Source organism: Tachysurus fulvidraco, chromosome 26 (genome assembly GCF_022655615.1).
Source record: "Tachysurus fulvidraco isolate hzauxx_2018 chromosome 26, HZAU_PFXX_2.0, whole genome shotgun sequence".
In the NCBI taxonomy this organism is placed as follows: Eukaryota; Metazoa; Chordata; class Actinopteri; order Siluriformes; family Bagridae; genus Tachysurus; species Tachysurus fulvidraco.
Window position 1 is genome coordinate 15,536,472 of NC_062543.1, and position 26,709 is coordinate 15,563,180.

The following is a 26,709-nucleotide window of genomic DNA, read 5'->3' on the forward strand; positions in this document are numbered from 1 at the left end:
GACAAAAGCGACTAAAAAATGGTCAACCCATCCAGACAACAACCGCATTCAACAAGTCAACAAAAGCGGGGCTGGATGTGTGTCTCACCCATTGTGGCGAGCTGTGGTGCGGCTCTGCAGCAGCGCCGACGATGAGCATGAGAACGCGGCCGAGTTCGTCTCCAAGACGCCGAGGAAGAGCGTCAGAGAGTCCTCTTCTCCATACCTCTCCACTGCACTCTCTCTCTCTCTTTCTGATTGTGTGAGATCGTTACGCAGCTGCCGTACGTGTGTGTGTATGTGTGTGTGTATATGTGTGTGTTAGAGGCAGAGGGGCTGTGTATTGTTCAAGTGGCGGCGAACTGAAGGAGGGAATCTTCCCACTGCATCACCCTCGCCGCTCTCTCTCATCCATATTCATGGAGAACTCCGGCGCTCTGCAGCATTGTACAGAGAGGCACCTAGCGTGTCCAATCACCCTGCACCCCTCCCCAACGTCACACACACACACACACACACACACACACACACACACACGCAGGCTTTCTTCTTCTTTACCCCCCTATTTGGCGCAGCAAAGCAAAAGACATAGCGCCCCACGCACGTTTGGGCGAACCGTGGAAAGGTGGGATGGAGGGAAGGTTGAGAAGGTGGAGAAAGAGTGAGGGAGTGACCTTGTGTGAAGTGGTGAGCTAGAACGAAGGGGGCGGCGTGCACCTCGGGCGGCCATGTTGGAAAGCGCGGACGGTAAAAAAGAAAGAATGAGGGAAAAAGCGAAGGAAAGACAAAGACTGAGATGGGAAGTGAAGGTAATGTAAGCGAGCGAGAGAAAGGGAGAAGGATATAGAAAAGAAAACAAAAAAGGGGAGAATTGAAAGACGTATTACGAAAGAAGAGATGAAAACAGAATCTGATGCAGAGAGCGTGGATGGACCAGCCCCATCCCTGGTCCATTCCAATCACTGCCTATAAATTTTACACAGCTGTACCGACCAATGTCTGTGTGTGTGTGTGTGTGTGTGTGTGTGTGTGTGTGTGTATGTGTGTGTGTGTGTGTGTGTGTGTGGATGTATAGTTCTTTGGGGGGAGGGGTATCCTTTCTAAACCCCCCACAGGCACCCACAATTTACATTGAACCATTTTTCATCGCACACTGACTAACTGTCTAAACAGTGTGTGTGTGTGTGTGTGTGTGTGTGTGTGTGTGTGTGTGTGTGTGTGTGTGTGTGTATGTGTGTGTTGCGCAGTGTGCAAGAGCGGGGCAGGATGTGCTAGAACTCTGTTCAAGCAAACCAATCACGTTTTGACTGGACTCTCACTCGAGCCCCTCCCCTCTCCGCCACCTGCCCCATTCACAGTCTACTCACGTCACCATACACTGCAAGGGCACCTGTGTCCTTCTCTCTCTCTTTCACTCAAACACACACACAAAACACATGCGTGCTAATGTTCTCACATGCGCTGAGCACCTGCGATCTAACAAACCGAGGTACAGACGTCCGCTGGCACAAACAACCTGGCCAAAAAATGCTATTAGAAATATTAATGTACCATTTCGGCGGCATCTGCTATGAAACACCCCCCCCCCACACACACACACACACATATATATATATATACTGTACACATATATATATAGCCATAGACATGCACACACAAAACATCTGCCTCTGTATGCTTAGTAACGGAATGACTACAGAATCGTTTGCATCAGTAATCATTGAAAGGTATTTGCATGACAGAAAGGAAAAATAAAGGGATGGGGATTAATGACAAAGCACTTTAATCGGTGTCCTTAACCTCTCTTGGTCATTAAGGATCAAAGGTCACAGGGCGTATATATTAGAAATCCATGCATTCCTTTCTGTACATGAATAGTACATCATGTGGTGCGTCAAAGTGGAAAGATGTAGACGCACAGATAGATTGCAAATTAAACACACCTTGTAATGTACAACACGCACTTGATAAACCGAAGACTAACAGAAATGATGTACAAACCCACATCTGTCTTTATTACTCTTCTGCCCTTTTCTTTTTCTGTCCTTGATCAATGCTTAGTGACATCAATTCAACTCCTCATCCCACCCAGTCAACACGGCAACATTATCATGACGTGTGTGTGTGTGTGTGTGTGTGTGTGTGTGTGTGTGTGTGTGTGTGTATATGTGTGTGTCCGTGCGTATGACTTCCCAAATGACTATATGATGTATACTCACACGCTATATATAAATATTTTACTGTGGATATTTTGAGAAAGTTGATGATTCCATAAAATCTTTGGAATAATATTAAACATATAGTCATATAGCTCATATAGTCTTTTTGAAAAAGGAATAGATGTAAAATCCAAAATCCTCTGTGTCAATCAAGACTTCTTCCCTTTTTATAGAATACTTACATCATATATGTGATGGTGAAGATGTGCTGCGTTGCACATTGAGCCACTGAAACCACAGGCCTGAAAGGGTCACCTCATGCATCGAGATCTGTTTACTGTCTCGGCTGCACGACCTGCGATCGACTGCACCTCTGTGTACCGAGACAAGATTGCTTTCTTTTGTACGATCGGAATGAAGCATTTCTCCGGTGCAGCGGCGAGACAATTCCGCGGCGACGGACATGACATTAATAACGTCTCTGTTAGCATTGCTAGTTGCTATGGCAGCAATGAAGTGGAGAAAAAGAGCTCGTCTACACTCTCGGGACTACAGAACCCCATGGAATTGATGTTCTGCTTCAGAAGTCTCTCTGTCTATCTGTCTATATCGGTCACAGACAGACGGCACGACTGATAGATTACCTTAGTAATTGATGAAATGTGGCTGAATAACGGAGAATATAAAGGAGGAAAAAAAGAAATAAAAAGGCTGAGAGTTGCATTTAGTGTACAGCCTCTATATCTCTCACTAAAGATCAAAGCAAATCAGAGTCAAAGGTGTTACGCTGCAAACGGGAAAGTGCTTTAGTGCGATTTATTTTTTTACTTGTTATTGGTCTCAGCACAGTTTTAACTTAGAAACCATTCAAATTATTCGTCGGCTTTCAAGTTCCTCCCATGTTGTCATAGCACTGGGTCAAATTTGCAGTGCTGATACATTAGCTCTATTATGTCACAGGCAAATTCCTACAGACAGGAAGTGTGAATAAAAACATTACCTAGTGACAATATGCTGGTTACTCCTACTGCAGTCTTAAACACTATGTTCCCTGCAAAGTCTGACTAAAAATGTGTTTTTGCATTGAGCAATTCTTTTCTTATCAGTCAGAGCTCTGTGTGTGTGTGTGTGTGTGTGTGTGTGTGTGTGTGTGTGTGTGTGTGTGTGTGTGTGTGTGTGTGTGTGTGTGTGTGTGTGTGTGCATTAGTCACATTCTTTTTAGACATTCTGCAAAGATGTTGCTACGATCGCACAAAAGCATGGCTCCGAGTTCACAGGACAGCTGCGCTACTCACACACACACACACACACACACACACACACACACACACACACACACACACACACACACACACACACACACACACATCTCAGCATGCTGCTTTCTGTGGCTGTCAACAGAAACTCACAAGCTGAAATTTTATTTAGCGTACACTTTAAAACGCAACAAAGCTGACGTAACGTCGTGTCGCTTTATTGTAGAGATTACGAAACTTTCAGACGAGCTAAACAAAGTCACACGAGACCGTTTCGGGGTACGTTACATTTGCTCGTTTAGCTGGTGCTTTCATGCACGATGACTTACAATCAAGACAGAACAGGACTGAACAGATGAGGATTAAGTGTTTTGCTTAAAAACGCAACATCAGCAGCGCTACAATCTAAACGTATGACCTTTCGGTAACTAGCTCAGTGCATGAGAGTCCGAGTCACTGCTCCATCATGGATCCAAAACTGTACATGTTTACCAAAAAACATGGTGCACAGAATTGTCACTCACACTCTCTAGTCCCTGCAGTCAGGTTTACAGATACAATAATTTCACATCATTTACTTATTATTACTGCCATCAGGAATAGCTACGAGTATCAGAAAAGCTCCAATAATTAGTATTTATACCAATAGAAAAAAATGATCACGATTGCTTATAGGATCACTGGGTGTTTTATATATTTTTAAAACGATGTTACGATTAAAAAGAGACGATCTGCATCGATGAGAAATCCATTGTTAAGCAGTAAACAAATACTTCTACATCTTCTCGTCTTAACCTCACCAGCACTTGTATACAGCCTCGGGATCTTAATGAGCTGCTAATAATGGCCAGGGAGGAGGAGAAAGGCTTTTGTGTTACTGGCGTTTGTTACCACGTGTGTATGGGGTTCGCCTTCGGCAGCTGCTGTGAGCATTAAGCGCTTCGTTCATTTTCCACTCAATTTAGCCTGATCCTCACAAAGAAAGCTAGCTTGTGACAAGAGGTGAGAGAGTGAGTGAGAGAGAGAGAGAGAGAGAGAGAGAGAGAGAGAGAGAGAGAGAGAGAGAGAGAGAGAGAGAGACATTCAACACCATTCCTCTCCTTTTTCTTCATATTTTGTCCAAAAAAAAAAAAAGTTATATTTTGCTGTGTTGTACATCCCTGTATTTCAAAGGGGTTTCTAATAATTTGCATTCGGTTAGAATAACAGAAAAAAAGACAATAATATACTGTCCTGTCCTTGTCTCTGAAGTGCTATCCGCCTTACGTAATGTCAATATGTATATTTTATAGGACAACATGTATGCAGTGTAACTTAAAAAATGAGTTACGTTATAGAAAAAGACCGTAATTCGTTTTGAGGGGAATTTGTAATATATAGAGAAGTATAAAAGTATGGTACGTAAAAGGACTCAATCAATATAACATTTACACACTAAAAACTAGTACTAATCTGTACCTTTCTCCATCATAGTGTACAACTTCTGTACCGTATAGATCTAATATTATAGTGTATCTATAGACAGGACTTCTGTACCTGACGTGTACCTTATACAGTAGATAGGTGTAAACAATGCCCACTTAAAACCAGTAAACCAGTGTAAAGGTATTTACTTTGTCCTATACAAGGAAATCTAACGCTGTTTAATATTTATCTCCCTCGAAACTGAAACTAGCAGGTCGGTAATAATTAATATTAGTCTCGGGATGCACAGGAGATGAATCTGTGTCGATTCAGTGTGAATTGTGGAGTCAAATCAAACACAAATCAGTTCAGTGTCACATCACTGGGACGCGTCGCATTTTGGGTGACATTATTAAAGCGCTCAAGCTTTTGTGTGTTTGTTTGATTTTTGTCTGAAGTTAAAGTGGTCTCTCGGGAGTAGGTGGTGTGTGTGTGTGTGTATGTGTGTGTGTGTATGTATGATGTGGTGTGTGTGTGTACGATGTGGTGTGACTCGAGCGCATCTTACCCTCTATGTTAGTGCGCTTGGTGCTTCCAGCCTCAGTCGGAGTCTCCAGAGGTCTTTTTCGGGAATCCAGCGGCTCGGACTCCATGTGCGAGGGCGGCGGCGGCGGCGGCGCGGGCGAATGCAGGACGTGCTGCTGCTGCTCCTGAGCCGACAGCACCGTCACCGTTATCCCGTTGTGCTGAAGCGCCCCGCCGGCCATCATTTCCCACCGAATCCCGGAGGAAAGATGGTGATTTATTTAAAAGGTCTCGTCTTGCGTCACAGGATTTCTTTTGGGTTTGTTGTTGCTGCTGTTTTGGTTCTTTTTCTTGTTTTTTTTTCTCAATAAAATATTACAAATCTTTTGTTACGTTTCTCCGTTCCTAAGAAAACAATTCCAAATAAATTCATGGTGGTAAAAAGCTAAGCTAGCTTATTCACGGCAGCGTGCGCACGAGACACTCGAGACGCTTCAGCTACGTCCCAAAGCAGCACACACACGCACTTAGCGGTAGCTTAGCTAAACTTGTGTACTGTGGGAAAACACTACCTAGTGCGGTAGTGTGTGTGCGTGGTGCTTGTGGGAGGGTAAAATAATAATAAATAATAATAATTCTGGGGACTTCTGCTAGTTCCCAGAATATCTAAGCCTACTAAAGGTGGTAGAGCGTTTTCTAATTTAGCTCCCAAACTTTGGAATAGTTTAACCAGGAAGATAGTGTTCGGGGCTCAGACACATTTTCCCAGTTTAAATGTAGATTAAAAACTCATCTCTTTAGTCAGGCGTACACATAATACATCCCATAATATTGTGCACTATTACATCAGACGTGCACATTTTATGAACAGCAGCTACGTTAATCCCTCTCCACTGCTTCTCTCTTTCTACCCATCCCGAGGCATCCAGAAAGTGTACCATCTCCGATCGTCTTCCGTGCGATGAAGATTTTGGACCTCCACTGAGATGAGGGCGACTCTGTGAGGATCCTGAGGCATCTAGAGATGTTCCAGCTCCAGTCAGACTCTGCTATACTAAAGTGGAGATGTGAACTCCATGTGATCTTTTCCATCAATACAACATTTATCAGACTGTATATATATATAATCACACCACTAGTGTCACCCAGATGAGGATGAGGTTATATAATCACACCCCCAGTGTCACCCAGATGAGGATGAGGTTCCCCTTTGAGTCTGGTTCTTCTCAAGGTTCCTTCCTTTACCATCTAAGGGAGTTTTTCCTCCCCACAGTCACCTGAGTCACCTCAGACTTGCTCATAGGGGATAAATACAAACACATTTAAATCTATCTAATATGAATCTAGAATTTTGTATTCTATTAATCTTTCTATTATTCTTTATAATAACCTTTTGTTCTGTGTTTATGTTCTGTAAAGCTGACGATGTCAATTGTAAAAAAAAAAAAAAAAAGCGCTATACAAATAAACTTGAAATTGAAATTGAATAATAATAAAGTGATAATAAAATATAATACAAAATATAAAGCTAGTTTGTGAGGAACTTTTAGAGAACTAGCTCCGTGCCTCAGAGGTCAGTGTTAAGTCCATACACTTTGTTTAAAAACACACTATAAAGTATTCTGAGTGATATTTCTACACTATTTAGTGCAGCAGTTTGTATACAGTCCGTATGTGGAGCACTAAAGCCGGTAAACTCCCTGAGCTAGTCGGCTAACTTACTTACCTCAGGAACATCAACTTAAATAAAGTTGAAGATAAATAACTAATAAACTCTACACAAAGCGTTTTCATCTTCTCTCGCGAACTTGTTTTAGTTTGTCCTGACCACGTTAATACCAGTTAAACGTTACGGTGCGTGTATTTATTCTCTTTCCCAGAGTAATTTACCGGTTTAATTTCCCCCCGATTTGTGACATTTGTTGTTGTTGTTGTTGTTGTTTTTTAACAATCACTCAGCGCTCGAGCGCCACTGGCTTAGCGCATCACCTTTCGACCAATCAGCAGCGAGAGCGCGTGAACGCGCCTGACGGCACGAAGGGACGCTTCAAAGTTTTTGCTGCTTCTTTTTCTACTTTTCAGTATTTTCAGATTTGCATTTAAATGTTTTAGTTAATAATAATAATAATAATAATAATAATAATAAGTTATGTGAATAAGTTTATTTTCGGTTAGTTTAATTTTGTTATTTTTTACATTTGTGCCTTAACTTTGACTTATATCTATTATTTATATATTTTTATTGTTATTATTTTTATCATCATCATTAGCATTATCATTCTTAATATTATTAACATTATTATCATTTCGTTATTGTTATCATTATTAATATTATTATTGTTATTAGCATTATTAACATTATTATTATCATTGATTATTTTTATTGTTATTATAAATTATTATTAACTATTACTTTTTATTAATTATTATTATTATATGTAGTCTCAAGTCACTCTAAAACATGTATATTATATCTTATTTATTTTGAATTAAACACCAGCAAGACAAAGAAAACAGAGTAAACAAGCTTTTCCTTCTATTTGTACCTGGTTAGAAATGGTGTCACTAAAAGACAGAAAGAAAAAATAATAGATCTGTTCATTTGGATTGCTTTCAGATGCACAGTGTTTATTCCTCGTTAGTGTGGTTCGCTTATGCAGGTGAGAACGCAGCAATGTGAATCCTGGTTAAAGTCAAACTCTAGTGTGGTTCCAATGCAGTGAGAAAGCAATATGATCGTGAATCGGCCCAAATACAGGAAGTTAACCAAAGTGCCCGATAGGAATATTAAATATACTTTAGGAATATTGTACCAAAAAGATTTTTTTTTTTTTTTAAAAAAAAGGTAAATTACAAAATAAAAGGAGACATTTCAGGTGTTATTGGAACACAGATGAGTAATAAAATATAGTTCGTGAGGATCTCAAACTATTTACATTTTCATATAAATGTTTCTTATTTAAAATAATTAAAGCCTCCACCTGGATATGGAAATTAATAAAGAAGTGAAAAGTGCTGAAATGACATTTTAGACTAAAAGAATTCTGGTCAATTTGTCTGAATATTCAGTCAGATCATTCTTGATAATTAAACACAAACACAATATGACGTATAAAACACATGTATCGTGAAACAGGATCATTGTAGAATTTAACGTGGATTAAAAATAAAGAAAAAAAAAATGACAGTCAGCTGAAAACGTGGCCAGGTATCAGGAAGGATCTAACAGACTTCAGTTCCAGGTGTCCAGGTGAAAAGCCACACCCCTATGTCCACAAGCCCCGCCCCTGGAACTGGTGTGTGTCTTTTCAGAAAGGGCTACTGCTGTGACTGAGAGCCTCCTGAGCTCCTTTTAGTGTTTCTTTCTTCACACACTTCCAGAATCCTGGCACACCCTGCTGGGACTGAACCTGTCAGCACACACACAGACACACACACACACACACACACACACACACACACACACACACACACACACACACACACACACACACACACACACACACACACACACACACACACACACACACAGACACACACACACAGACACACACAGACACACAGACACACAGACACACACACAGACACACACACACACACACACACAGACACACACACAGACACACACACAGACACACACAGACACACACAGACACACACAGACACAGACACACAGACACACAGACACACAGACACAGACACACACACACACACACACACACACACACACACACACACAGACACACACACACAGACAGACACACACACAGACACACACACAGACAGACACACACACAGACAGACACACACAGACACACACACACAGACAGACACACACAGACACAGACACACACACACACAGACACACACACACACACACACACACACACACACAGACAGACACACACACAGACAGACACACACACACACAGACACACACACACACAGACAGACACACACACAGACACAGACACAGACACACACACAGACAGACACACACACAGACAGACACACACACAGACAGACACACACACACACAGACACACACACACACACACACACACACACACACAGCATGCAAAATTTTGCAGTAGTTTTACATATTGATGGTTATGATGTAGTTGCACAAATGGTAAAAGAAGACGAAAACAAACGGATTTATGGAAATACAAAAGAAACAAGTGACTGATGACTAATTTTTGAAATGTGAATAAACGAGAATGTTGGTTCGATCTCTCACCCTGAGACCTCGCAGCATTCGGTCCTTCATCACGGAAATGAACTCCTTATGGCTGAGACAGTTGTCTCCGTCCAGGTCGAAGATTTGGAAGACCGTGTCCAGAACATTCTCGGAGAGCTCCTGTCCTGTGGCGATCTTCACGGCCCTCTTAAACTGAGCTGCGGTGGAGCGAAAGCAGAAGAAAGCAAAGCATGCTGGGTGTTACAGCAATGTAGCTTTGAGAAGCCAAAGCAGAACGCGAGTTAAACGGTAAATCTCTAACCTGCTATGACATTTGTTACATGGTTATGACCTGCTTATTAACTGCTGTATTAACTGCTGAAACTCTGAGCAGCCGTAACAGAGAAGCATTACCCATTCCAATCGGTCTGTTAGCATCGGCGATCATCTTCACCGAGATGGAAAAGTCCTCCAGGTTGTTAGTGAAGATACAGAATGCTTTAAACTCCTCAAAAGTGATGCTCTAACCCGGAGAGACAGAGACAGAGAGAGAGAGAGAGAGACGGAGAAGGTACAAAATTTTACTCCCAAGGTTTCCAGACGTCGGCGCTGCAGACAGACACAGAAGAACGTTAGAGTCAGATAGAAATCTGCATTTAAACCCCTTTACCTCTCCGGTCGGTATTCTCTTCCTCAGGTTCTCCAAGTATAACATGTTGTTTTCTTCGTTGGTGTAGTGCAGCAGCCAGTCAGCAAAGTCCTCCCTCCTCATGGTGTCCATGCCTTTAGAGAACTGCAGGAACTCCATCTCCTGCACCTCCGCCTGCAGGTCCTCCATGAACCTGCACACCAGCAGAAATTCCTTTAAACAGACGCATCTTAAAATCCGACTCTAAAATCTAAAAAAATCAAAATCCATTCATCTTCTACCGCTTATCCGAACTTCTCGGGTCACGGGGAGCCTGTGCCTATCTCAGGCGTCATCGGGCATCGAGGCAGGATACACCCTGGACGGAGTGCCAACCCATCACAGGACACACACACTCTCATTCACACACACACTCACACACTACGGACAATTTTCCAGAGATGCCAATCAACCTACCATGCATGTCTTTGGACCGGGGGAGGAAACCGGAGTACCCGGAGGAAACCCCCGAGGCACGGGGAGAACATGCAAACTCTACACACACAAGGCGGAGGCGGGAATCGAACCCCCGACCCTGGAGGTGTGAGGCGAACGTGCTAACCGCTAAGCCACCTTGCCCCCCCCCAATTGAGTAATAAATGAAGTAAAAAAAAAATTAAAAAAAACATGCTGGTTAAATAAAAACACAGAAGACATAAAGCTAGACCTTTGAAACTCGACGTATTGCAGTTTATTTTGTCCCTTAGATCCGAAGAAGAAGGCCTGCAGTGTGGTGTTGGGGTCGCTGGTGTCCTCCGAGGCTGCCGTCTGAAGACACAGGAGAGTGCGAGATAAAGAGACGAGCACTTCGCCAGTCTCTCCAATGACATACCAGAAATGTGCCAACGATTACAATCGTTCACGAGTAAAACGTCTCTGACTGTTACATGTAGCTGACACTGGAGACTCCTTCTGTACACGTTTAAATGTTAAAATAAAAAAATACTATACTATACTAAAGATAAATCGTGACACTTTTGAGGACGTTATGTCAAAATATATTATCTTATATATAATATTTATCGATCCTTCAAACATCTGACATGACGACGATAAACGGAAGAGGAACTCACCTCCGTCACCTCTTTAGCGACCTTCCTCTTTCCGATGATTTTCTTCAGCTTTGGAAGAAAGACACCGGATTATTTTAAATACATTTTTAAGGCGTTTCTTTCTTTCTTTCTTTCTTTCTTTCTTTCTTTCTTTCTTTCTTTCTTTCTATCAGTCTGCCGATCAGGGACGGGGAACCCCGGCTGTTAGCGGCCACGCTGCTGCACTGTTTGCATTTTCCTGTTCTGCTGGCTCTCGTTACAGCAAGAACACCATCATTAATCAACTCATTAGCTAATGATCAAGTTTTGCTGTGCTGTGGCTCTTCAGGACCGAGGCAGCCCGCTTCCTGCTGCAGACTCTACTCAATAAACTCAATCAGTAATCATGCCGGCGTACGTACCTCTTATTCGTCTGAAGCATCCTTTCGAATAGCGTTAAAAAAAAAAGACAAGGCGGCGTCAGTCACCTGCAGTACGCGCGATTCTGCGTTCCTCACCGTTACAAGCAACATTAGCGTATTTTCCGGACTATGAGTTGCTCAGGATTGGATGCTGTGGTGCTCTGGTTTACTGTGAGTGGTTGTTGACCATGTTGACATGAGCTCACGTACTGAACCCTGGGGTTGAGGAGACTTTCCAGTTTTCTGGGTTTTCTTTAGTTAGAGGTCAGAAGTGCAGAAGTTTCACTAAATCATTCACTCATTCATTCATTTTCTACCGCTTATCCGAACTTCTCGGGTCACCGGGAGCCTGTGCCTATCTCAGGCGTCATCGGGCATCGAGGCAGGATACACCCTGGACGGAGTGCCAACCCATCACAGGGCACACACACACTCTCATTCACACACACACACACACACACACACACACACTACGGACAATTTCCCAGAGATGTCAATCAACCTATCATGCATGTCTTTGGACCGGGGGAGGAAACCGGAGTACCCGGAGGAAACCCCCGAGGCACGGGGAGAACATGCAAACTCTACACACACAAGGCGGAGGCGGGAATCGAACCCCCGACCCTGGAGGTGTGAGGCGAACATGCTAATCACTAAGCCACCGTCGTCCGCCCGCCCCCCCAAGTGAATCCTCTGCACACATTTTTTTCTTACAGGATATAAAATCATGATATTTTATGACGAGTAAAAGAAATGTAAAGCTAATTTACCAAATGAGTTCCTTATAGTCCAGAAAATACTGTAAACATTCCAAACCAGTCGGTTTACCGGTGGCCCTTAACGACATTAGCGCACGATGCTAATTTTTTTTTCTTCTTTATTTCCAAAATCATATCGAAGGGACTCGTGCAGCACGTTCTCCACATGCTAGCAATGCTAAGGATAATGTTGCTGCTTCCCTTTAAATCAAGCTCTTAAAGGGACAGGGTGCTTAGCGACACACTAGTGCAAGAGGAAAAAAATAAATAAAAAATCACCCTCTTGGTTTTGCTTTAACGGTTGCCATGGACACTGAGAACATGGGAATCTTTTCCATTTCCGACCTTGGATGAGTCTCTGACAGACCACCGCTGAGCCGGCGGCTAAATACAGTAAAGACGTTACATGAAATTTAAAATATAAGGAGTGCGTAATAGTCGTTTGTTGTTGTTTTTTTTTTCTTTCAACGGGACGAGAAGTCGTTGATATTCGTTAAGCGCTGAACTATTAAAAGGTGAACAGTGCGAAAGTAAACGCTTCACCTTCTCAAACTCCTTTTTGTCCACCTGCTCGTTGCCGTCGATGTCGAGCATTTTGAAAGCGATGTGGAATCCTGTCCGTGGCTCTGAAATCGTAGCACAGTTTGTTTTAGATAATCAGCCATCGTTCGAAAAGCTCATAACACGAGATAATCTCCAACGCTAAACCTTCACTGAGTCTAAACACCGCGTTAATGCCGTTATTGCCGCCTATTCGGTAGCTAACTAACGAACCTGCCTGTTAGCTAGTATGCTAATTAGTCTGAACTGTGACGCTATATAAACTTAAACTTAAAAACTTACTGGTTAGGATGGTGAGGAGGAAGAGATACTCAGTGTAGGAGATCAGACCTGTAACCACAGCAAAGAGAGTGTTAAGATCGCACAAGTGTGTGTGTGTGCGTGTGTGTGTGCATGTGTGTGTGTGTGTACCGTTGTCTCCGATTGCTCTGAAGAGACTGCTTCCTGCCTTGGCTTTAGAAGCAGTGGTCATCATCTTCGTTACTTCCTGTAAATCAGCCAATCAGAGTCATCCAGAGTCAACAGCGAGCCAGAGTTTATTCCAAACGTTCGTCTCTAAATGTGTCGCACGAGCAAACGCTGCAACTTAAACCATCACCACAGGCATTTAGAAAAGTGAAGGTAATAGTGGAAGGAAGAATAAACACGACCGCACAAGAAGGTGGTGAAATTTTACACCTGGATGAAAAGGACTAAATTACAAAAAATGGCAAGTACTTTAATGTGACCGGTGTTGTAATGTAACGGAGCACAAATACTTCGTTACTGTACTTAAGTAGAAATGTCACGTATCTGTACTTTACTTCGCTATTTAAATTTATGTCAACTTTCACTTTTACTCCACTACATTTCCGAGATAAAATGTAAACTTTTACTCTGTTATATTTCCACTAAACATCTTCGTTACTCGTTACTACAAAATAAATTCAGCAGAAATGTGTGTGACTGTAATAAGGGAGGTTTGGTGTATCACTGCTGCTAGATTACATTACGCTCCGCACGCTGTACGGAGAAGCTCAGGTACGCGCAGCGTGCACGCGCAGTCAGAGCTGGGGGCGTTTATCTATAACGTTAATCGGCAGAAAGCCGCAAATATGGCAACCAAAAGCGGTGAAATGTCACTATTCTTATTACCCGAGTTGTAGCACAAACACAATATTAATGCAAACAATCCATACAATACTAAATAAAAATAACATTTATTGATTTGGTCTTTGTCTTGTGAATATTAGTTTATTAATGACGTCATTCATCAGACACACTGTTTGTAGAGAACACACACACACATGAACTGATCTGATTCAAGACTGACATCATTACATCATGCATAACATTTTGGTGTCCACTTTTGCCATTTAATAACACCATAACTTTTGGCTTACTGTGTAGTCATATAATATATAATATAAAACTCGTCTTGTTTTAAATTCTCACTGAGGGCTAAAACCCCTAAAGATGAAACCCTAGAACTGCCCCTGCTCTTATACCTACTGAAAATCACTGAAATTTTACTTTTTACTTTTACTTCAAATACTTAAGTACATTAAATATCAGAAAATGACTTTTGGCACTTAAGTACAGTAAATATCAGATACTTTAAGACTTTTACTCGAGTAATATTCTAAAAGCTGACTTTCACTTCTACCGAAGTCTTTTTCTAGTACGATACTCGTACTTTCACTCAAGTATCGCTTTCTAATACTTTATACAACACTGGATGTGACACAACAGAGGTTATTATTTTATTTCTAAGTACAACAGTTTCCTGAAGCAGATTTACACTCACCACTTTGGTCAGGTGTCTCTTATGCAGTTTATCTGAACAGAAAAAAGATGAGGATGAGACAAATAAAATAGCACTTGATCCAGCACGTGATACATGTGGTTGGAATATCATAACATATTGAATTCGTGGGATACGAACGATAATTTACTCGCCGTTTTGAGAAGAAGAACTGAAGCGCAAACTCATCTGCTACGCTTCGATTCAGCCATGTTCATCATTTGAATCCATAAAAAAAACTCGTGTGTATTAAGCAGATATCTCTTTAAAAAGGCTGATTCAATATTACTGCCCTAAAGGAAAATGACTGCCTGACAAATGCAGTGTTTATTATATGTACAGTGGGTGTGTGTACATGTAATAACAGGTCATACCTGTATGTGTTATTAGCGCTGGATACAATCGCGGCTAGACGTGGGATTAGCATGCTGATAAAGAGGCTTGCTAACTAGCTAGAAAAATCCAGTAATGCATTTCAATTTGTAGATTTGCATGAGTGTATTTTTGTGTGTGCGTGTGTGTGTGTGTGTGTCTCACGTTCCACATGCTCCAGCGTGATGGAGTACAGGAAGTCTCTGGGCGTCATATACAGCTCATTCTCATAAACCACAGATGCACACTGGTTGAAGCGTAAACGCCGCATCGAGACTGCAGGTACAGGGGTGTCATCGTCCTTTAATCGCACACACACACACACACACACACACACACACACACACACACAGAGCCCATTATAACACACTCTAGTTTGCAGCATTTAAACCCACATCTGTTTTCCTGACTCTTAACTGAATTGGCTTTAAGTCTCAAGTCACGTAGGATTTCTCGCAGATACAGATGTAGGGTCGCAAAAACAAAAGTATACACACTATAAAACTATACAATAAACTCAACTTACACACTAGGGTTTTGATCATTAACACCGTTCTTAGTCCTATGAACAAAACTTAACATACATTTACATTATTTGGCAGACGCCTTTATATCCAAAGCAACTTACATCATCTAATTTTTTTTATACAACTGAGCAATTCAGGGTTAAGGGGCCTTGCTCAGGGGCCCAACAGTGGCATCCCGGTGGAGCTGGGATTGGTAACCCGACACCTTAAACACTAAGCTACAACATCCCTACAGCGTAAAGTATACATGTGTAAACAAGGAAACGACTAAATATGTCTATACAATGTTTGACATCCGATATGTCATGAAAACCTGTTAACCGGAACAGAGACACACCCACAGAACCGTGATGATACCGTGAAGTCGTATCGCCCCACCCTCAGCTGTAAACATCAGCATGAACACTAAATGCTCTTTGGAGTAGTTTGATCCCTTTTGGACACATAGTTCACTATATAATCATTAACAGCTCTGTTCTAACAGGTTATCCAGGTTCGCTTCAGACCCTGTGTAGTGTATTTATACAGGGGGGTAGAGAGGGGTAGTTAGATCTGTGGCAGTTAAACCTTCCTCCATACCGTGGTCTCCTTGGCGAACACAGAGGTCTGTAAACATCTCCAGCGCGTTTCATGGCGATACCGGAGCGCACCGACGGCCACGCAGCCCAACACCGCGCCCCCGACCGCCGGAATCAACCGCACTTTACAGCCGAGGGTCCAAGAACTCCTGAAAAAGTTCCGCAGACTCGCACTGAACCTGCCCAACGTCGCCATTTCACTAACAGGAAGTTTACCGCCGCTGCTGAGAGGAATAAGTGGATCTGGCGCCATCTACCGGAATTAAGAAAGAACATTTGGGCCAAAACTGTGTAGTTCCTGAATTCTCGAATCTGATTGGTCAGTAGTTTTGACTTTGGGGATAAATCACAGGTTTCAAATAATTCTTTTATGTTCTAACAACCTTCAGTCGTACATTTAACTGTTATGTCGAGATACTTATTTTATTCATGAAAGAGCTTTGTAATGGGCAGAGGTTTAGATCCTGAGAATCCTGAAGCATCTTGAGTCAAGAAGTCAAGTCGAAAAGCTTTTATTGTCATTATAACCATATATAGCTGTTACAGTACACAGTGAACTGAGACAACGTTTCTCCAGGATCGTGGTGTTACATAGAACAAAGACAGAGCTATAAGGGCTTAGAAAGTTAGTCCTAGATACATAAAGTGTATCTGTGCAACCTGGTGTACACAGTGTGAGACGAGACAGACGAGACAATGCAGGACAAAAGACAGTGCAGGCAAAAAAAATTAGAAGACGATACACAGAAGACATTAAACAGAAACAGCGCTGAGCAGTGTAAATATTGTATGTTCAGACAATATTATGTGTGCAATAATACTGGAATGAACACAGTGTTATAGCAGCAGTTACCTGAGATAGTGTAAAGTTTTGTGCAAAACAGCAATCGATTAACTGTAATGTCAGACAGAACGTGCAAATAGCGAAAAGTGTGCAAAAAACATCTACAGATCTACCAGCTCCAGTCAGACTCTGCTATACTAAAGAGGAGATGTGAACTCCATGTGATCTTTTCCATCAACACAACATTTATCAGACTGTATACATATAATCACACCCCCAGTGTCACCCAGATGAGGATGAGGTTATATAATCACACCCCCAGTGTCACCCAGATGAGGATGAGGTTATATAATCACACCCCCAGTGTCACCCAGATGAGGATGAGGTTCCCCTTTGAGTCTGGTTCTTCTCAAGGTTCCTTCCTTTACCATCTAAGGGAGTTTTTCCTCCCCACAGTCACCTGAGTCACCTCAGACTTGTTCATTGGGGATAAATGCATACACATTTATATATATCTAATATGAATCTAGAATTTTGTATTCTATTAATCTTTCTATTATTCTTTATAATAACCTTTTGTTCTGTGTTTATGTTCTCGTAAAGCCGCTTTGAGACGATGTCGATTGTAAAAAAAAAAGCGCTATACAGATAAATTAGAATTGAATTGAATTGAATTAAGATGTAGTTTTTCCATTACATGACTTTTTTTGTCTTATTCAATTAATTGATTCATCGTTTAAATAATTAATTAAATAGATAAATAAATCAATCCATCTCATCTCAGGCGTCATCTTTGATCGAGGCAGGATACACCCTGGCCGGAGTGCCAACCCATCGCAGGGCACACACACACACTCTCATTCACTCACACACAATTTTCCAGAGATGCCAATCAACCTACCATGCATGTCTTTGGACCGGGGGAGGAAACTGGATTACCCGGAGGAAACACCAGAGGCAAAACATGCAAACTCCACACACACAAGGCGGAGGCGGGAATCGAACCCCCAACCCTGGAGGTGTGAGGCGAACGTGCTAACCACTAAGCCACCGTGCCCCCTTTCCATTACATATATTCTCGAAATACTTCCGAATCAGACAAATAAATCAGGTTTTATACACCTGACTTTCACACAGACCATCTGAATAAACACTCCCACGGTGTTCACCTTTTCCCTGGCTGTAACACACGTTTACTCTAATCCAGCAGAACAATAACCGAAGCAACAGCAGACGCATCTGACGAGTTTAACCAGTCAAAATCAGCACCAACCTGTTTCACCAGTCCTGAGATGGAGCAATAAAGTGGAGCACAAAGGCAGCCGAACAGAAATGTCCCCTTCCACTTAAATCCCAGCAGGACAATGAACCTTCATAAACTAGTGTGTATAACGTCATATATATAATATACCTGTGTGAAATGTAACTGTAAGGCATACACACTCGCGTATTCACTGACGTTTGTTTGTGTATCTATGCAGTAAAAGAATATTCTAGAGCACTATAACAGAATTATACCGTGTAAATCTAATCCCGTCCAAATAGGGCTTCTTTTTTTTTTAATGTCAGCATGTTTTAATTAACATTTTACTGTTTCGATCATAAGAGATGATGTTGAATGCATTCGTTTGATCGAATGTCGTAATGTAACTGTGTGAATCGTGGCCGGAATCACCGTGAGTGAAGAGAACCTGACTACAGATCAGCTCCAAGGTGAATTTGGTTCAGATTTGATTTTTTTCCAGTCCATTCATTAATACTCACACACTTGGTTGTTTTATTTCATTCATTCGTTCATTCACTCATTCACTCATTCACTCATTCCCTATCGCTTATCCGAACTTCTCGGGTCACGGGGAGCCTGTGTCTATCTCAGGCATCATCGGGCATCGAGGCAGGATACACCCTGGACGGAGTGCCAACCCATCACAGGGCACACACACTCATTCACACACACACTCACACACTACAGACAATTTTCCAGAGATGCCAATCAACCTACCATGCATGTCTTTGGACCGGGGGAGGAAACGAGAGTACCCGGAGGAAACCCCCGAGGCACGGGGAGAACATGCAAACTCCACACACACAAGGCGGAGGCGGGAATCAAACCCCCGACCCTGGAGGTGTGAGGCAAACGTGCTAACCACTAAGCCAGCGTGTCCCCCCTGGTTGTTTTTACTTACTTAAAAATGAATAAACAATTAGTGTGTGTGTGTGTGTGTGTGTGTGTGTGTGTGTGTGTGTGTGTGTGTGTGTGTGTGTGTGTGTGTGTGTGTGTGTGTGTGTGTGAAGGGGGGGATTTCATTACAGGACCCAAATAAAGACAGGACAACACAGTAATATATACAACTCTGTAATGAGTCCAGCAGACTACCGGTACATAATGTTTTAATGACACATCTCAGTTAATACACATTATCTGCATTACCCTTCCTCATCATCATCATCATCATCATCATCATCATCATCACCAGTCCTTTTTGCTGGGGGTCGAGCCCCTTTGGATAAACATGCACAGCTGTTGCATAGGAATCTCCACTATGTTCTCATTCATGCAACGTATTAGTGGTTTTCTTCTACGTTCCTTGTGAGAAATGGTTTATTTCAATCAGACGAAGGTGCACGCGCCCGTAGTCTCCACTTTTGTCCGTGGTGTCCGTGGGAACACGCGTGATCTCGGCCACATAAAAACAAACCCGTGGTGGCCATGTCTCATTGTACAGCAGCGAACAGAAAATACAAACATGTAAGTGTGGCGAGGTCAAGCTCGGTGACGATACGGGCCGAAAAAGTGGCAGAAAGACCTTCAGAGAGAATGTTCAAATAAAGTTCCTCTAGAATGTTCTGGAGCTTGGAAGTAGTGAGTATCGCTGCCCTCTTGTGGTGGAACTACAAATCTCGAAGAGCTCGGCCGGGCAACGAAGGAGCCAGAAGTCATCACCGAATCATCTAGGTGGGGTGATATTGTGCTTTTTTTTCTTTTTTTTTTAACAATGACCCCAACATCAGGTGAGAAGAACACAGTCCGGATTCTGTAGCATCTCTTAGTTTAAAACAGACACGATGTGTAAAATAACGTGTTAAAATATCGGAGAAGGGATTCTAGGGACAGGTTACCTTTTTGTTGCCGTAACTGTGAAACTCACGACCGGTGAAAAACTTGCCGTTAGGGTTGATACATTCTTTACGTTCGTGCTCTCGGAGTGTTCTTAAAGTTAAAGCCTCGCTCAGGGGCACTAGGAGAGAAGCAAACTAGGTACACATGGAACCTTATGAATGTGCTGTGATGGGTAAAGCAGGTGGCCTACATTTCACTCTGCTCTCCTTGCCAGGATTTGAGATCGTGTTCTGTCTCTCTCTCTGTCTCTGTCTCCGTCTCTCTCTCTCTCTTCTTCCATAGTGTCTCTTGTATGTTCTATCTCTCTGCAGGAGAAACAGGGCTGTTCTCCAGAGCCTAGATCTGTGACATACTGATTCTCCATCAGTGCATCAGTGCCACATACATCTCTCTCTCTTTCACACACACACACACCACACACACACCACACACACACACACACACACAAGCTCATCTCAGAGATAGCATTATGCAGTAAAGGAAGACTGACCCCAGATCAGGTCTGTTTGAGAAAACAGAGTGTTAATCTCATCGTACCCTGCATTCGCACAAGCATTAGCCTGGAGTTTGTTTCTTTATTTTAATTCAGAATGTCTCTATACACATTTAATGACCTGATGAGAAATCTAACAGGAAAAGGGAACTGAAGAAATGTCAGTCCTCATGCTCCATGCTCCATAGATCGATTCGTTCGGGTCAATCGTCTGCACGTGTCGCTTTACAGCGTCGTTCTGGATTAGCATGAAAATTGAGAAAACCTCAGTCGCTCGACACTTTGCTGTCCGCTAGCGTGAACGTAGAGTCAGGAGTTTGACATTCGGCTAACGATAAATGTGGCAGACTCCATTCTGTGTGACAAAATAGCTAGGATTTCAGTGAGGACGTCGCCGATGCAGTAAAAACCCTACACTAAATTTGGCAACCCTAAAACGGTGAGAAAACAGATACTTGTGCATGTTTGTGCATTTATTTAGATAAATAAAATCCCAGACGCGAGTCAGACGCAGCAGCACTGTACGGGAACGGTCGGGATTATTAAATAGAAAAATGTGAACATTTTATGGCACGTGACTAAATAAAAAAAAAGACAGTTAAAGCACAACGACACGTCTGTCAGTAAGCGAAGGTGAAGATCCGGGAGGACTTTGTCGTCGTCGTTGTCGTCGTCCGGACGGTTCGATCGACATTCGGATCAAGATACTCACTTTTAAAAGTACAAAATTTTACCACAATGAAAAACTGGAAGACCAAAAAAAAAGTTAAGTGTGACGAGGAGGCGAGCGTTAGAAAAAAACGGCCGAGCTTGACCTCCGAACGCAGAGAGCGACGTGCGAACGTTCGGCGCGTGGACACTTTGCGTAGACGTCGAAAACACACTCTGTGATGCTGCTACTGTGTGGTGGGAATCTTCTGCCTTACCGAGGTGGCTGGTCTGAGACTGTGACTCGAGTGACCGACATGTTCCTGTGTGTGTGTGTGTGTGTGTGTATGTGTGTATGCCTTGGGTCTACAAAGGCTATTTAGCACTCCGTCATAAAGTAATAACCACTTTAGGCGAATAATACTTTGTTTAGCTCGTTATATTTCCGCTGATTAATAAAAAGTAATGAAAGTTTGGCTTAATTCGGTGTAGCTTGTAGAAGTCGTGTTTACTATTATATACATACAAATATATTTATAGATATGTATAGATATATACAAGGTCTTTTATCGCGTAACAACTTCACAGACGTCGTACCTTCCGTCCGAGCTAATCGTCCGCCGATCGTTTTACGATCGGAAGGACGGAGTCGGCTAGAGACGACGTCAGGACCGAGCTCTCACGTCGAGTAAAATCTGTCGAGTAAAATCCTAACAATTCGATTTCACACGTTGCGAAAGCTTACGGACGAATATACGGACGAATTCTTTTCACACGCGCTCGCGCTGCAGCTCTGGGAGGTGAAGTGATGCAGGTTAACGGAATAATAAGTGAAGTGAGGTGATGATTCAGGATTTTGCTTCCTGCTGGTTTGCACATAAACATTCATTCATTCATTCATTCATCTTCTACCGCTTATCCGAACTTCTCAGGTCACGGGGAGCCTGTGCCTATCTCAGGCGTCATCGGGCATCGAGGCAGGATACACCCTGGACGGAGTGCCAACCCATCACAGGGCACACACACACACTCTCATTCACTCACACACTCACACACTACGGACAATTTTCCAGAGATGCCAATCAACCTACCATGCATGTCTTTGGACCGGGGGAGGAAACCGGAGTACCCGGAGGAAACCCCCGAGGCACGGGGAGAACATGCAAACTCCACACACACAAGGCGGAGGCGGGAATCGAACCCCCGACCCTGGAGGTGTGAGGCGAACGTGCTAACCACTAAACCACCGTGCCCCCCTTGCACATAAACATTTCCAAATAAACTTTCGCTTCATCACCGACACAACAATCATCACCTTTAATGCTTTAGACAGGTTCAGTGTGTGACGTTTGCTTCTTTATTATAACACTCGAGTTCAGCAGCGTATAAAACAGCACGTGATCCAGTACGGACCGATTGTACGCCGTACTTCTGTACTGTACATAATATTCTGACTGTTTATGAGTCAGACAGATTATTATTCATAGTATTATATCTTTATGTGCTGACTTGCTTTAGACATTTGGTCGTTTGGGAACTTTGCTTACGGTAGACTGTGATTTGCGAACACCGCTGATTTCGATGATTTGCTGGTGATTTATTTCGAAACCGTTGCCTAAAAGCTTTGGTTATGTGTTTTTATTTTTGTCAGCATCGCAGGTCTGATAGAAAAGCCAAAGAAGCAAACTGCAGACACTGAACATATCCTGAACGATCGGACATGTTCGATATGTTCAGGAAACGTTTATACTTCAGGGATTTTACCTCCAAAAGTTGAATGAATGTTTCTTCAGTATGAGTTTAGTACCACAGCTGAAGCGGGGTAAATAGTCAGTGGAGGGTATAAAGTGTGTGTGGTTCCACAGGTGAGTGTTTCCAGTTTCAGGTCTTTTCTAGTCCTGAGTGCCTTCACATTTCCCAGAGGCATACACACACGTCTCACTCTCCGTTTACACACCAACACACCCACACACACGGGGGGGGTGAATATGAATCAGATATTAAATCACCTACAGCATACATCATATTGCTTTCAGTTATCTAGGGGACTTTTTTTATATTTGTATTTGTTTACTAATTTTAGGACAAGATTAATTCCTACGCTTATGCAGACGCTCTCTTTGGACACTGTTTTGACGGGAAAACCCCCACCAGAGTGTCATCGGGGTACCGGAGAAGTAAAAGCACTTGTTCTTCTCCTCTCCTCCATTCTTGGTGGATCTATGGAAGGATAGATGGATGGATGGATGGATGGATGGATGGATGGATGGATGGATAAGCTGAGGGTATCATTTACTTTTCCCCGAGGTACTCGAACCCCTGGAACTCCGATCTCCTCTATCTCTCTCCCTCTCCCTCTCTCTCTTCCTCTCTTTGTCTCTGTCTCCTTTCTCTCCTCTCTCTTCTTTCCCTCCTCTCTCTACCCTTTCCTTCTCTCCCCTATCCTTCTCTCCCCTATCCTTCTCTCCCCTATCCTTCTCTCCCCTATCCCTCCCTCTTCGTTCCATCCTCATTCTCTCCAAAGTGTCCCTCTTTTCCGAGCTCTCGGAGCTTTTCTCCCCTTCTCGCTTGTCCGATCGATCCGAGCGTTCCGACTTCTCTGATGGCTCCGCCCCCTCGGAGCGCTCCTTACGCTCTGATTTGTCAGGGTCGGTGGAGGAGGTGGTGGGTTTCTCCCACTTGGCGATCTCCTCGATCTCGCTCAGGCTGGCGTTTATGCTGTTCACCCAACGCTTCAGATCCTCCTGAACACACGCACAGAGGAATAAAAGTAAATAAAAATGTTTCCAGAGAAACAAGATGGTCAAAATGTTTCCTGTAAACAGTTTGCCGTAGCCGCGATGCCACATCGTTAATCTTACCTCGTCTTTGGCCAGGAAGATATAGTCTCCGTCGGTTTCACTCCTGCAGTGTCAAAACACACACACTTTATGTCAGTGGTGTCTGTGGACAAGCTGAACGTGTCGCGCCAACATAACCTGATGTTGCGTGAGACTTACCTAAGGATGAAGACATTCTTCTTGTTTTTGTAGCCGTTGGTAGTGTCGAAGGTACAGATGGCTAGGTTGAGGAGTGGCTCGTCGTTGTACGGGGTCGTCGTGTTCCTGGCGTCCTTGTAGAAGCCGATCTCCCCTTTGTTGAGTACACAGTACAGGTTCACCCACGACTTGCTGCGAAAGGAGAGAAACGCACACCGTTAGATATATGTGTCCAAAATTACAGAGGTTTCACGCCCACTCAAGCAAAGAGTGCGCTAATCAACTCGTCGACATGTTAGCATCACCTGTTAGGGCTCTTCTCCTTGCCTTCCTCTTCGTGTTTGCGGTACAGGAAGCCCTCCTGGTGAACGGTATGTGTGGGTGGCTGTGGTGTGCTCGGTGCACTCTGAGCCGGCGCTGATCGTGACCGCCTCGTCTCCTCGGGTTCTTTAGGACGCGGACGTCTGCGCGGTTTTGGTCGATCGCGAGCTCGAGGTCGGTCAAGACGGGAACCAGGAGCGGAGAGACTGCTGGGGGGACGATACGCCTCTCCCCTCGCCTAAGAGACAGAGAGATAAAAATGTGAGAGGGGTCAGACCCAGTATGTGGACAATTTCAAACGATCTGCAGATTAGCCAATAGGATTGCAGCTTCACAGGTTTATCCTTTTCTAGACAGTGAGCCACATTATCAGTGTGTTTTGATACCGAACGACGTCGGACTAAGGTGTGGTCGAGGAAGAAAAGCAGTGTGTATTGGGTTTCACTTGTGTTATAGTGAATGAAGCATCAGTACTCACTTGGCATGCTTCTCTCTCCTGCACCTGTTCAACAATCTCAGCCATAGTGGAGCGTTTTTCCCTAAGGCAGCAAGAGAGCGACACTCAAACGCATGAGTACACATTTGACATTTTTTTAAACGAATCAGTAATATAAATGACACATCAGGTGTTGCACATCCCTCCATTTCTACACTACCTTGGTAACCAGAATCCATGTAAGAAAAATTTTTTAATTTAGTCTTCATCTAGTTTGGAAAACACGATTAACCTGAATGCTACCTAGCTTTTGATATGCGCTATGGTGATGCAGATGAACACACTCACAATTAAAATAAAAACAAAAACATCACCTACGTACTTAAGAACAATGTAATGAAATACGTGCACAAGCAAACACATTCTTGCTTTACCCTGTCTGCCTCTTGTCTGACCCTTCTTTTCCCGACTCATGATCACTGGAGTCCTGTTTCTGAAGTCTGTGCCTGCCGCTGCCCTCATGCTCGCTGGATGACTGGCGCTCTAGTCTGCGCCTTTGGTGCCTCTCCTGGCGCACAATCATGGGCAACTCGTTGAGCCGTGCCTGGATCTCTTGCTCACTGGAGGTGTGACGCCCAAGCCTGTACTCCCTCTCCCTGCGCATGTGGTCCATCTGCGGGTCTGAGCGGCTGCCACGGGGGTCCCTCTGCAGCCGTCCATGGAGCAGCTCAAGTGATGCCTCAGTGCTCATTGGTACACCCACTGGGACCAGGTGCCCAGCCTGGGCCTCCAGCAATGGACCTACAGCTTTGTGCATGTGGTTGATCCTGGGCTGCAAGTCAGCTTTGAGCTGCTGCCAGGCGAATGTGGTTCTGGGTTCAGTCACCCCCATAGCACTGAGGGGGTTTAGGCCATTGGCTCCTAAGACACACTGTTGATTTAATCCTGTGTAGCTGGAGCTGTCTGACCCTAACATGCCAACTTGGTTTAGGCCAGTGTAACTCGAGCTGTCCAGCCCAAAAATACCCTGTTGGTTTAACCCGGTTTGACTGGAGCTGTTTGTTCCTAATGCCCCGACTTGTTGGTTGAGCCTGTGGTAGGGGGAGCCATTCATGACAGGCGCATAGGGATTCAGTGCAGATCCAAGCCTCTGGGACATTTGTTGAGTATGTGCAAGGTCCGGACCAGATTTGGACTCAAGGATCATGTCCTGCAGGGGGCTCCGGAAAAGAGACGATGAAGAGGAGGACGAGGACGAGCTGGGCACGAGGCAGGACAATGGAAACATCTGTCTGTTGAGGAGAGACGAAGAAGTGGACTGCTTGCTTTGCTCTTCTTTCAGTTTCTCTGCCTAGAAGGGGAGGTAGTGTTATACAGGACACATTAAATGAAAGATAAATGGTTGAAAGGATGGATAAACATAAATAATATAACACACATTCATTTGTCTGTATTAACTGATAGATCATAAAGATAATTATTTAGCATCTGTGAGTCCAAAGGTTTTGTGTTCAACGTAGTCAAGCTACGACTGGCAATGAGTCAAACCACCAGGAAGTCAAGCGAATGATGTGGCTGCTGTAACCTTGAGCTCAAAATTGTTCTGTGACTTCGGACAGAATCTCCTTTTAGTCTGCGTATCTTTAAAATTATAGCATTTAGTTCTTTTATATCTCCAGTAGGACACAACTGCTTCTCTCATCAA

At 43.4% G+C, this 26,709-nt stretch overlaps 3 protein-coding genes across 4 annotated transcripts in view; all 3 read right to left on the reverse strand.

Moving 5' to 3' along the window:
- Positions 1–6,025, reverse strand: part of nova1 (NOVA alternative splicing regulator 1) — a 30,433-nt gene extending 24,408 nt beyond the window's left edge. The window contains exon 1 of one of the 2 annotated variants that reach the window (XM_027178103.2): positions 5,367–6,025. In XM_027178103.2, the coding sequence (XP_027033904.1) occupies positions 5,367–5,568 (202 nt within the window). In that variant the 5' untranslated portion in view covers positions 5,569–6,025. Of the gene's footprint in view, positions 1–88; positions 492–5,366 lie in introns of those variants that run through there. The other variant, XM_027178104.2, reaches the window with a different exon arrangement.
- A 1,762-nt stretch (positions 6,026–7,787) lies between these two features.
- micu2 (mitochondrial calcium uptake 2) lies at positions 7,788–16,491 on the reverse strand. The gene is made up of 12 exons (XM_047809500.1): positions 16,225–16,491; positions 15,284–15,419; positions 14,750–14,781; positions 13,375–13,450; positions 13,246–13,293; positions 12,946–13,028; positions 11,265–11,312; positions 10,859–10,959; positions 10,174–10,345; positions 9,918–10,026; positions 9,564–9,721; positions 7,788–8,733 (listed from the first exon to the last, which is right to left on the reverse strand). Exons 1-12 carry the CDS (start codon positions 16,474–16,476, stop codon positions 8,632–8,634), a joined length of 1,317 nt encoding a protein of 438 aa, XP_047665456.1. The 5' UTR covers positions 16,477–16,491; the 3' UTR covers positions 7,788–8,631.
- Positions 16,492–20,127: 3,636 nt separating this feature from the next.
- Positions 20,128–26,709, reverse strand: part of sptbn4a (spectrin, beta, non-erythrocytic 4a) — a 23,595-nt gene continuing 17,013 nt past the window's right edge. The window contains exons 15-20 of the mRNA XM_027178073.2: positions 25,439–26,355; positions 25,047–25,107; positions 24,553–24,806; positions 24,269–24,439; positions 24,131–24,173; positions 20,128–24,013 (exon numbers count right to left, since the gene is read on the reverse strand). Coding sequence (XP_027033874.2) covers positions 23,558–24,013; positions 24,131–24,173; positions 24,269–24,439; positions 24,553–24,806; positions 25,047–25,107; positions 25,439–26,355 — 1,902 coding nt within the window. The 3' untranslated portion in view covers positions 20,128–23,557. The remainder of the gene's footprint in view (positions 24,014–24,130; positions 24,174–24,268; positions 24,440–24,552; positions 24,807–25,046; positions 25,108–25,438; positions 26,356–26,709) is intronic.